Raw genomic sequence first — 13003 nt, forward strand, 5'->3', positions numbered from 1 at the left:
AGAAAGAAAGAAAGAAAGAAAGAAAGAAAGAAAGAAAGAAAGAAAGAAAGAAAGAAAGAAAGAAAGAAAGAAAGAAAGAAAGAAAGAAAGAAAGAAAGACTGCAGAGGGATCCTTTTAGAATAAAAAGGCACAGATAGATGTGGCAAACATTATCACTGGGTATGCATGAAAATAACCTATATAACCTAAATGCCTCACCTGCTTTCAGGGAGTGTTGAATGACAAGTTTAATTTTAATAAGGAACACAAAAACACTCAGAAGGGGAATACATATGTACATATCTGATGTATATATTGTTTTCTATTCCCAAGGTCAGAGGTTTTTTTATGGTTTAGAAAGTAACATAAGCCTTCTACTTTTTTCATAAGAAAAAAAAACATGTTTAAAAATACTGCGGGCACTATTTTCTTTTCTTTTACGAGAGGGTTTTGCATTTTCTTGCCACCTTAAAGCAGACAAACTTGAGTGGCATATGTGGAAAGCATTACCCATTGCCGTACAAGACTGGGGACTGCAGTCAGAAAGTTTGATAGCACCAGAGGTTTTACACAGATTTATTCAAACAGAAGATGACTAAGGGGAAATATTCCTCTTTACCAGACACATGCCACAATTCTGTCAGACATTTTGTCTTGAACTAAGCCCTGTGGGATGGAGAGAGAGAGGGGAGAGCAAGTTTATTTTAAGGATCCCTATAGCTTTGTCAAATCCCGGATTTGACTTTCATAGGGACTCTCTTTACGCAAGTTCCAGTGTTTTATAGAAGCCTTATGCATTTCCGCTCAAGGGTTGTATAATACCCAAGCTCATTAAACAGATTTCAGTTTCCAGAGATTTTTAAAGATGACAAATGTTTTCTGAGGGAACTGGACTGACCAGATATTCCTTCAAGTCCTAAATATTAATGGTCTCATTTTCACTCTTAAGTAAGAAATAAAGAATGTACTACACCGAGACCACACAATATGTTGTAGGACATTTCATAGTAGTAGGAGAATGACTCAATCATGCCTAGAGGGATTAACAAAGTTGAATCACTAAGATAATTTGATGCCCGAGGCAATGACTGCAAGAGAAAGTAAGCAAAAAAATACAGATTCCAATTAGATAGATAAGCAGAATGCGAGGTATATTGCCCTATTTTGTATGTCTGCATGCTAAAGGATAAAAATGGCCCACAGCTGCTACTCCGTTCAACGCAAAACAACTTCATAAAGAATTTCACATTTAGTGCATTTCTTACAAACACAAACAGCATTAAAGCAAATCCCCACATTATTGTATTACTGGGGCAATATGCTCTCCCCAAAGCTGTTAATGAAAAGGCATTTACTCTTCACACCAGGGCTCGCAAGAAATGAAATGACTCTGATTTCTTGCGAGTTTCTTACCGAGCAGTTTTGAGCCGATACCTGGAAAATGATCACGAACAAGACTGTAGCTGTTGTTTGAACCAAGAGCTACTCTGACCCGCCTTGATCCAATGCAATTCTTTTCTTTTTCATTGCTTTTGCAAACATAAATGACAGGAAATGTATTTCTCTGAGAAAAATAAATAAATAAATAAATGAAACACTTGAAATTTGAAGCAAAAAAATTTTGCGGGGAGAAAAAAATACGGTTGAATTGTTTCCTTAGTCTTGTCTCGACTAAATAATGTTCACAAACAATCTCAGCCATTGTAACATTTTCTACGCTGACAAAGAGGAATGTAATTACAAAGCCTTACCAGTATTAGTTTAACGTATTTGCTGCTTCTTACTGGACAAATGATAGAGATGGATGAAAAATTATGAGCCTATTTAAAATATTACAAATTAGAGGTGCAAATAACCTGTTATACTATGTCATCTTAAATGTAAATGAATGTACAATCCTTTTAAAAGTGCAATTTGATAAGAAGAAATCTTAGGATGTTTAAGAGCCGTTTTCTGCTTCTTTGGTGTATGTACGCAGATGTAAATGTCAGATCTATCAAACTGCTGGACTGATAATTAAACTTTCATTTTCTATGGTGTAACACGTCCTTATTAACAGCGTGTCAGCTGTGAAAGCTAACTAAGTGAATATGTGTCAGTGCAATTTGTTAGTATTATCTCTGAGCCGTCCCTTGTTTGTAGAAGGAAAAAGGCCCAATGTAAGAGTCATTGCATATGATGGCGCATATCTAAAAATGTCAGCTTACCACACTATTAAACATTAAAGGTGAAAGCTTTATATCACGCTCCACCTTGCACTGCAATTACAAATATAACCTATATATAACCTATCTGTACCTTTATGCATCTCACCATCTCCTCTATCTGTTTCAAGAGCACTGGACGTAAAATGAAAGCTTTGCTTTTTCCTCCCTGTTTGTTAAAAAACAGTTACTGTAACGGAGCATTTTCCTTATTTGGAAAATGCTCCGTTACTTAACAATGTCTTGCAGTAGTGTGATAAAATCAGGATAATCAATTATCAATTGATGTTGTGGGCTATTTACTCTGGAGTATGGACTGCAACCCACAAACACATTAAGCTGGTGCCGGATGGCAATAAATCAAACAAATTGTTCAAAAAGGATTTACACATTAGTCTTCACTGCATTGTGCTTACAGGCAGAATAGGCACAATGGGCTTTAGCCCCCAATCTATTCTGAATGTTCAAAGGGAAAAGCTGATCAACTCAAAGTACAAGTCTCTTACTCTGGAGAAGGATGTGACATTTTACCATTTGTCTGAGTCATCATGTTTACCTGATGGCACTATTAAATGAAAGTGTTTAGCATTTATTTGAAAACTTCACAGAGGATGTCAACTGGCTGTACCTGCAATGCTGGCAAATATTTCGCTGATTCCAATCAGCACGTACTGAGGGATCTGCCACCATATGGCCAAATCTGCCGCGTGGTAGATGACGCTCCCAAGCATCTGGTCAATGGTACCATTGGATTTGACGATCTCCAGGCGCTTTGTCTCCAAAATACCTGATGGGGTGGACCCAGAAAACAGTGCAAGGAAGAACAATTAACTAAGGGGAAAGCAAAAAAAAAAAGACCTAAAATTTATTACACACACACCAATTACCCATGCTATATTTAGCATGGGTCATTTGAAAAAGCTTATATATTTTGGAAAGGATACTTTAAAGTTCGTGACACCAACATACAGCAAGAAGCTGCCAGACTTAGAGTTTTCAACACTGAACAGTCCATTAAGGATTTAGCTAATTTTAAGGCTAGCCTACACTTCATTAAGATTACATCTGCATGCTTCTATATTCTGGCAGCTGGTAATGGGACGGTGCAGATGATTCAATAATAAGAACCAGGCAGTTGTCATCAACTGCCGCTGCTTCCTAAAAGCTTTATTCGATAGCTATTATCATGTAACCAGCGGCTATTTCCAGATAACTCCCAGAGACAGCCTCCTATCATAACTGCACTTAATGCTATATTTGAGAGGAGTTGTAGCCTTGTAATCCGGATATCCTATAATACCAGCTGTCCATCTCGAACAGCACGGCCACTGAGCTGCCCCGAGCAAGTCGCACTCTATAAACGCACACATCTTTGCTCCCCCCCACCCACCCTAACTAAATATCACACAACAGACAACCCAGCGTGATCCCTGGAAACTCTGCTCCAGCTTTTCTGGAAAAAAAAAAAAAAAAAGGAGAAAGAGGGCGAGAAAGAGTGAGAGAGAGAAATGCTTTGGGTGCAATAGCCATTGAGCTTTAACCAAATGAGATCAGACATAAAGTGAGAAAAGCGAGACAGCATGCTAAAAAACAAACAAACAAAAAACCAACAGAAAAAACAATGTCAGCATAGTTTTTGAGAGCTGGTCAGCATGTGGCCAAACTCTGGGAGCGTTGTACATAAATGATCAGAAACAGTCCACTGTCTACTTAGCAGCATGCCTTCAGTAGTCCCTTTTCACTGCATGGGTAGTCCACCTGTCCTTGTACCATGTGTGTCAGCACATACAGCTTCACTGTGTAAAATACTGCTGCACCAATCCAGACAAATACACAACAAGATGAAAGAGATGCTACCGCCGAGGAGCAGCGGTGTGGCGTGCCGGCAGTGTCATGTGTGACAACTATCTAGTCTGTGGATAAAAGGTGCCACACTTGGACATTCACAGCTATCCATCTGTCAGTCTTTGAACTTCATGATTTTAGCTTTTGGACCGCTACAGATAAGCACCGAGTAAAGTCAACTTAGAATGCAGCTTGAAATGTAATAACAGTGTAAGGCAGCTCCCAGGGGTCAGTGTGCGTAACTGAACAAATGTGAATCGAGTCAGTTCTGGGGATAAGCGGTGCACAGGCTCTGCAAATTACTGCTGTCTGAATAATTATTCAAATAAGCTGCAGATGCAATATCATTATACTGCATCTCAGTAATTTACTTTACAAAGCATATTACTGTAAAACTTTGACAGAGTCCTCCGATTTGTCTCCTGGAATCCAGGTCAGAAATTTGTCGCACACGAGTTGTGTACTCATCTGTCCAATTCCCACACCATAAACACATTCTCTCCACTCCCAGAACTCAAAACAGCCTTCTGCAATATTCTGAGTTTCTTTTGCCTGAATTTAAATGCAAGTGCTGCACTTTATTTCAGTGAGTCGAATGGAAAAGCAAACAGCTAACCAGCTTTGGAACATGAAAATGAAAATATTAGAAGGACCTTTACTTGTCAGAAACCTCACATCCTCTGATATTTAAACTGAAAAATAAACACTACAGATTTGGTTAATAATCATTCTACCGCATCAGGTTGATTGAAAAAGATTTGTTTGATGGTCTTACTCTGCCAATCAACACTAGAACATTTGAGGACTCTACAGTCTTCTTTTTACACTCACTGTTTTGATGAGGTGAGCTTTAATTTACTAAGTTGCTGAGTTTTGGGGGTTTGTTGTGTTTTTTTACACATTCTGCTATCAGATGACCATAAAGGAGCAAGAATGAACAAGTTTATCATATACGTGGAGATAAGACCAGTTTGTAAAAACAGACGTAAAACATACCATAAAATAATCGTGAGCTAATGTTATGACACTTCGGTTGTGTTTTGTTGAAAACTGTAGAATCGGCTTGCTTGTGCTATATAAGGATACAAAGCATGCTTGTCGTGGAAACTGTTGTTAAGACATTTGACTACAAACTCAAAAATGAAATGAAATGAGATGAAAGAACGGCCAGTTCTACAGAGATTCCCTCACAATTATCCCCAACAACTGCTGTTTATTTTCATTAAGTGCATTATTCCCCATCTATAAAACCACACTAGTCAATATCTAAGGACCACTAATAGTAAAATATGTTCATTTTGCACATTTGCATTTCTGTGTAAGAAAAAGTGGAGCGTTTGTGGAATACAATGTAGACTGATTGGCTTTTCTTCCTGCCTTCATGCTCGAAACATTTTAGCCTGGATGCATCAGTGCAGCAGCAACCACTGACAGGCCTGGCTGAAGCTTTCGAAAACAATCTACAGACTGGAAAAGAACACGACTGAGCACGGCTGGTGCAGTCACACAGGACTAAAAAGTTAGATGCCACAGCGCTCTCTATAAGCTACTGAGTGAGGGGGGACAATATCTGCTGCTTTTCCTTTGCCAGATGGAAAGTCATGGGATTCTGGAATAGACTATAAATCTGTGACAAACCATCTTTCGAGTCCCACATAAAGCAACACCAGAATAGCAATAAAAAAATTTTTAAAAAAAAGTTCAGTGACCATATTCAAGTCATGTCAGTGAAGCGGCTTTGTATTAAAGCCATGTTACCAAAAGTAATGAAAATATAGATGAAGTAGATGTGGCACTGGAACTGCTGATTGTATGTTCCAACTGCCACAGAAAATAACACCCAACTTTGCCTTTTTACTTTGTTGTGTTTGTACTATTTAAGTGACATGTTCAGAGAACTCGGCTGCGGGTGCACTCACCCGCTGCCACGGCCGAGCACATGACAAAGAACATCCCTACTGCGATCCTTTTCAGGGAGGAGGGCAGCAGGCCGCGCCGTTTCAGGATTGGGTCCACCACTTTGTCCTTCAGAGGAATCAGCATGATAATGAGCACTGCGTCAAACATGGTGAGCCAAGCAGGCGGGAAGCGGAACGTCATCTGGGGAATCCAGGGGGAGAAACATGGGATGAAAGAGAACAAAAGGCAAAAAAGTATGAAAACTACACAGTTCGCCAAAAGTTTGCATTCACTGGAGTCTGTGCATCCTTCAGACTTGATACTGCTCTGGCACCCCCAGGTGGTCAAAAGCAAAACATGAAGCAATTTAAAAAACAAAACATAAATAGCATGTATAGTAATGGAAGCAGGCAGTCAATACCGAATAAATATTCAGCTTATTATTCACAGCCGTAGCAGCAGCAGCACTAGTATTAATAGGATTCATAAGTTCTCTTTTTTACATTCCAATCTATTAAAGCTTAAATGTGAAACAAAATTGACAAAACTGATTCTGAATTATCACGATAAAGCGTAATCTTTGGAAGGAATAATTGCACTGTGTAAACAGACTGGATGACATATCAATCAAACAGAAATTCCACTATAAGCATACAAAGTATTTACAAGTTGAGGCAATATCTCACTGACTGAGCAGTGTAACAGTGCAGACTGCTGGAGCAGAGTTTTTTTTGTTTGTTTTGTTTTGTGCAATTCAAATTCCAAGTGCCATCTGAGCTCCTGATGTGTCTCTGGTTTAACACTTCTGATAGGATCATTTATTCTCAAATTGAATTTCCATTTCTTAGAGCGACCGCTGGCAATCTGTACGCAGCTCCTTAGAGAGTGTTTTTCTCTCTTGTTTGTACATTATCATATTCAAAATGATAGGAAGTGCTAAATGAGACTTCTTCTTTGCCAAGGCAAGGCTGGCATGAATGACTGAGGTGTCTCAGCAGGCCCAAATCTCACAAATCTCCGTGTGTGTGTTTTTTTTTGTTTTCTTCCCCACTTCCCCAAAACAAAACCACACATACATACTGTATACTGATTTAGCAATTTGGGAAATGATGAAGACTTATTGCAAGATTTATATTTTCTGCTGCTCTTTATCTTGAGAAAATTGGATAGTGCCACCATTTAGGGATCAAAAAGTATCCCATAAAAATATGGTTGCACATGGCAGGTTGTGAGCATTTTAGCCATTATTTCCCTAGACCACCCTTTAGATCAGCATGAAACAAGATTTATTGAAGCATGCTTTTAATATATGCAATAATATTACATTTGAAATATGTATTCATTTTTGTCTGTTAAAAGGTAAAAGTTGGCTTGGGGTTAATGTGGGAGTCACGAAAGCAGTAAAATTACACTATTAGGTGTTTGGAAACACATTACATGCAATTATAATTTCAATAAGAATGCTCTGTTTTTCAGCTACAAGTACTGTTACATTTAAGGAGAGGAAGAGCCTTTAATCTTTCATAAATGATAGTATAGGATTCTTTTATCACATGCTGTCATGAGGCACAGTACAGGGAGTGCAGAATTATTAGGCAAGTTGTATTTTTGAGGAATAATGTTATTATTGAACAACAACCATGTTCTCAATGAACCCAAAAACTCATTAATATCAAAGCTGAATGTTTTTGGAAGTAGTTTTTAGTTTGTTTTTAGTTTTAGCTATTTTAGGGGGATATCTGTGTGTGCAGGTGACTATTACTGTGCATAATTATTAGGCAACTTAACAAAAAACAAATATATACCCATTTCAATTATTTATTTTTACCAGTGAAACCAATATAACATCTCCACATTCACAAATATACATTTCTGACATTCAAAAACAAAACAAAAACAAATCAGCGACCAATATAGCCACCTTTCTTTGCAAGGACACTCAAAAGCCTGCCATCCATGGATTCTGTCAGTGTTTTGATCTGTTCACCATCAACATTGCGTGCAGCAGCAACCACAGCCTCCCAGACACTGTTCAGAGAGGTGTACTGTTTTCCCTCCTTGTAAATCTCACATTTGATGATGGACCACAGGTTCTCAATGGGGTTCAGATCAGGTGAACAAGGAGGCCATGTCATTAGTTTTTCTTCTTTTATACCCTTTCTTGCCAGCCACGCTGTGGAGTACTTGGACGCGTGTGATGGAGCATTGTCCTGCATGAAAATCATGTTTTTCTTGAAGGATGCAGACTTCTTCCTGTACCACTGCTTGAAGAAGGTGTCTTCCAGAAACTGGCAGTAGGACTGGGAGTTGAGCTTGACTCCATCCTCAACCCGAAAAGGCCCCACAAGCTCATCTTTGATGATACCAGCCCAAACCAGTACTCCACCTCCACCTTGCTGGCGTCTGAGTCGGACTGGAGCTCTCTGCCCTTTACCAATCCAGCCACGGGCCCATCCATCTGGCCCATCAAGACTCACTCTCATTTCATCAGTCCATAAAACCTTAGAAAAACCAGTCTTGAGATATTTCTTGGCCCAGTCTTGACGTTTCAGCTTGTGTGTCTTGTTCAGTGGTGGTCGTCTTTCAGCCTTTCTTACCTTGGCCATGTCTCGGAGTATTGCACACCTTGTGCTTTTGGGCACTCCAGTGATGTTGCAGCTCTGAAATATGGCCAAACTGGTGGCAAGTGGCATCTTGGCAGCTGCACGCTTGACTTTTCTCAGTTCATGGGCAGTTATTTTGCGCCTTGGTTTTTCCACACGCTTCTTGCGACCCTGTTGACTATTTTGAATGAAACGCTTGATTGTTCGATGATCACGCTTCAGAAGCTTTGCAATTTTGAGACTGCTGCATCCCTCTGCAAGATATCTCACTATTTTTGACTTTTCTGAGCCTGTCAAGTCCTTCTTTTGACCCATTTTGCCAAAGGAAAGGAGTTGCCTAATAATTATGCACACCTGATATAGGGTGTTGATGTCATTAGACCACACCCCTTCTCATTACAGAGATGCACATCACCTAATATGCTTAATTGGTAGTAGGCTTTCGAGCCTATACAGCTTGGAGTAAGACAACATGCATGAAGAGGATGATGTGGACAAAATACTCATTTGCCGAATAATTCTGCACTCCCTGTAGATATACAACGTGGCTGTTTCTGAGAGCGCACAACTGTGTGAATTGCAATGGCCATTCAGTTTGGGAGAAGCCACCACATGCTTCCAGCAAATGTCTGCAGCCTCTTTTGTGTACTCTACGCAGTTCTGCATTTTCAAACATTAGTAGTAGCAGTAGTAACCCAGTGTTTTTGTTTACATTTGGACTGTGAATTGACAAAATAAATAAATAAAATAAAAATCTATTTGCTGTAAAACATCATGCATGGCTGATCATTATCACATTTCGGGCTTCAACTGGCTTTCACATGAATCCAATTTTGAGATTCAAGTTTTCAGACTTGCAACAATGATCCTGTGCGCATAAGCTCAAGGGACACATGTTAATGTGTGACTCAAATTTCAGCATCTAAGCATTACAATCGTTTGCAAATATCACAGAATTTTCTTTACACCTTAAGATCAGAGTGAGGTTTGTACATACGCCTAACTTAATACTGAGATATTGAGAGATTTTAAAAACAAGTTTTTAAGAAATTAAAAAAAACAAATTTAAAGACAGAAGAACAATGGAACAAATAATTTTAGATCACTGCAAAGCATTTCTGAGATAACTGCAGAAACATATACTTGATTACTATGTCCAAGTTGGTGTGAGACGTTGGGGGGATTTCTAAACCATGTAATGAAGTTTCCTGCAGCTTCACTGCTCTAACCCTTATAATCTATTGTAACAGATTAGAAAAAAAAAGCTTATAGAAATATGTAATCTCTGCAGACGAATAATACATTGTTTATCCTCTGAACGAGTAACAGGGCATGAAGTATTGAATTTATTGTGGGTTACCATGAAAACAGTTTTAATTTTAAAATGTGATTTTCAAATTCACATAGTTTTGTTTTCAAATTGCCAATCAAACCCAAAAATAAAGCAACTAGTCAAAAAATTACTCTAAATTCATAAATTGTAACCTCAGAGTAGTAGTTATAGTAGTATGGGTGCCATTTCTCCAAAGAGACAGTTTTTGTTCAGGTTGGCCACTGAAATGTGTCAGGTGAGACGAGACATCTATTCTCACTTCCCTTTTGATAATGACAAATGTCGAGGCCGGTAGCAGGAAGGGCCTAGTTCCATTTTTTCCTACCAGATAAACGGTGCACTTAGGAAAACTTTGTAGAAATGTAGTTCTTAAACACAGTTGTAAACATGTTACACAAGTAAACAAAGCCATGTAACATAGTTTCACGATGTTCCAAGTCGAGTATTTTTGTGGCTTTTCAAGAGCACTAACTCAGACTGCGAGGTTTACCGACAAGTGTTTCACTTCACAATTCTGTGAAGTCGGTACACTTCACAATCACCTCAAGCATGCCTGTTCAGAAATATGAACAGACTTACTGCACTACATAAGCTGCTGTTACTACTCAAGTTAATTTCATTGCTTTTGAACCTTTTGATTTTCAGTCATCAAAGCACCGCAGCGCTCAACATCTAATCTACTACAGTTGTCCTGATAGACAAGTATTGGGCGTGTATCACATAGGCACAAATGCCTGAGCACTGGTTCCTCAATTTCTTGCTGGACCATTTACTGAATGTCACTCCACTGGTCCTTCCCTGCTACCCAATTTTCTCTATTTTCTAGTGCCACTATAAAACGAAAACTTAAATTTGCCAAAATGAAAATAGAATCAGGCAAAGTGAGAGACAGGTATACCAGCAAAATTTGCCAAACAGAAACAGGTGGAGGCGCTGCTGTGGTGAGATACAATGCCAGCCAGTTGCTAATCTGTGAGGTATTAGTCTATGAAGTTCTCACTTAATCCCCGTTGCATTATCAGCCTTTGCTGCTGCCTCCAGCTGTTGTGTGTCAGTGGCCTACTGACTCCTTTAGTTTCAGCAGTAAAAAATATAGATCAAAACCACTTGTGAGAAAGCAGGCTAGAGCTCCACGCTGTTATGTTTAACTACAGAGAATTAGAGAACAGTTAAGAGTGCCACAGCACAAATCAAGTCAGAGCACACTGGCACTAAAATTGTTAATTAAACAGGAAAGAGGTGCAGGAGAGTGTCTCCACTTCAGTTTACCTTAGAGAAGTCAGAAGTGCTGTTTGGGGTTGTATCAGGAATCTTCAGATGGAGGCTCTGCAGGATGTACGTTGTCTGCATCTGTAATGCGAAAAGGAGATTAAAGTCTCAGCGTGAAGTCGTTCTCCACTTTGTGATCACCAGGGTGTCTGGTGCACACCATTCTTCTCCAGTTTTGACACAAACAATGTTTTACCTGATAATGTGTGCACATTATCTCTTGTGTTCTCACTTTGCATTTCTCATCATGCGCAATACTGTTTTAATGTTTGGATCTAACTTTATATCGGCTGATCTTACCTGAAAGTATACAGTCCAGTACGGAATAAGAGCAAAGAAAACCGGAAGGACCTTCACCAGTGCTTTGACTTCCTCTACTTTCTCTTCAGGAAATTTCCCTCCGTAAGTCACTTTGGCACTGTCCAGTAGTGCCGGTTTGCTGTTTCACAGGAAAAATTTAATAAACATAAACCTGATTGAAATAGTTTAAAAATACAGTGTAATTAATGGCATAAAGCAAAAATAAATCCAGAATAAACTAGAATTGGTCTGTGCTCTTTAAGTGGGAAATTAACCAGCCTTTTATGTGAATCTCTCGGCCTTTAACAACAGCACTTCTAGAGATATGAAAGAAACTTTTTTTCTAAAGCCTATAATCCCCATCTCTGGAGAAAATGTCTTAATAAGAAATTCTTGAAAGGCAGCAGGACTGCCCAACTTAAAATATTCAATGTCAAGTTTATGAGCTAATAGTGCTACTTTGGTTCAAAGTCAAGTATCCGCACTTCAGAATAACTTAACCACATGGAACGAAGATGAATGCCTGAACCAATGGGGAAAAAAAAAAGAATTATACAGGTGGATCAAAGGAGGTTTTAACATAAAGCTCTACCAATAAAATAGAGCCATTTTATTCCACTGGTTCACAGTCACCATCCAACTAACGTCACTACACTACTTTAGGAAGCTGTCCCACTGAGACTGATCTGGGTGTGCTTTGTTTGTATATGTATTTAATTACTGTATGAAATGTCACTCTTACCGGAGCAGGTTTGGCTCCACCGGTTTCTGTGAACAGCAGGCAAAAGCCAGGATCTTGAACATGTCAGTAAAGGCACTTCCATCTGCGGGCTTGTTGATGAAAACCATACGCCCCAGGAGAAAGACCAGGAAAGAGATCCCAAGGCACACAGTAGGAAGGATGTAGCCAACCTCAAAGCTAACGTTTTGCTGGATGTAGGCCACACCTCCCAGTGACAGGATGGCACCCAAGTTAATAGACCAGTAGAACCAGTTGAAAAATCTGCGAGTGGCCTCTGGTCCTCTGTCTTTGACCTGCGAGCACACAAAGCACAGGGTGACGTTTTTTCTTTTCTTTAATCCAAACAAAAAGAGCGTGTAAGAAGAGTAAGTGTACTCTGAACTTTGCAACAGTGGTTTGTCATGAGTTTGTAAGTTAACTACCAGCATCTGATTGTTATAAAAAAATAAGTGAAGTCACAAGTCGTCTGATATAAAAGATTAGGTTTCAAAGCCAAGAAACAGGGTTTAAATTGATTTAAACTATGGCTGCATGACTCAAAGCTATAACATATAGTACAAAGTACAGTTTGTAAAAACCTAAAATGATCAAAACACAACCGTGAACTGTCAATAACAAAGAGAAACAGTGATCACAAGCTGAATACCAATTTGCATGAGTCAACACGTTTGCCACATTTATAGTAAAATATACATAGCAATACTGTGCAAACTTTATAATAACTTTATCATTTTATCATCTCAGCTGAGTGAAATGAGCAGAACAATAGAAGCAACGTTTTCTTTATTCTTTATCTGCTTATTGTAGTTTTTAGCATTCTTTAAAAGG

At 39.0% G+C, this 13003-nt stretch overlaps 1 protein-coding gene across 1 annotated transcript in view; it reads right to left on the reverse strand.

The window, feature by feature from the left end:
• The window catches only part of slc15a4 (solute carrier family 15 member 4), a 30630-nt gene that overhangs the window by 14282 nt on the left and 3345 nt on the right, over window positions 1-13003 (reverse strand). Inside the window, exons 3-7 of the mRNA XM_014335062.2 lie at window positions 12176-12468; window positions 11434-11572; window positions 11134-11214; window positions 5949-6129; window positions 2813-2971 (exon numbers count right to left, since the gene is read on the reverse strand). Coding sequence (XP_014190548.1) covers window positions 2813-2971; window positions 5949-6129; window positions 11134-11214; window positions 11434-11572; window positions 12176-12468 — 853 coding nt within the window. The remainder of the gene's footprint in view (window positions 1-2812; window positions 2972-5948; window positions 6130-11133; window positions 11215-11433; window positions 11573-12175; window positions 12469-13003) is intronic.

This window comes from Haplochromis burtoni, unplaced genomic scaffold (genome assembly GCF_018398535.1).
Source record: "Haplochromis burtoni strain Fernald_Lab_line unplaced genomic scaffold, NCSU_Asbu1 Contig_95, whole genome shotgun sequence".
NCBI lineage: Eukaryota > Metazoa > Chordata > Actinopteri > Cichliformes > Cichlidae > Haplochromis > Haplochromis burtoni.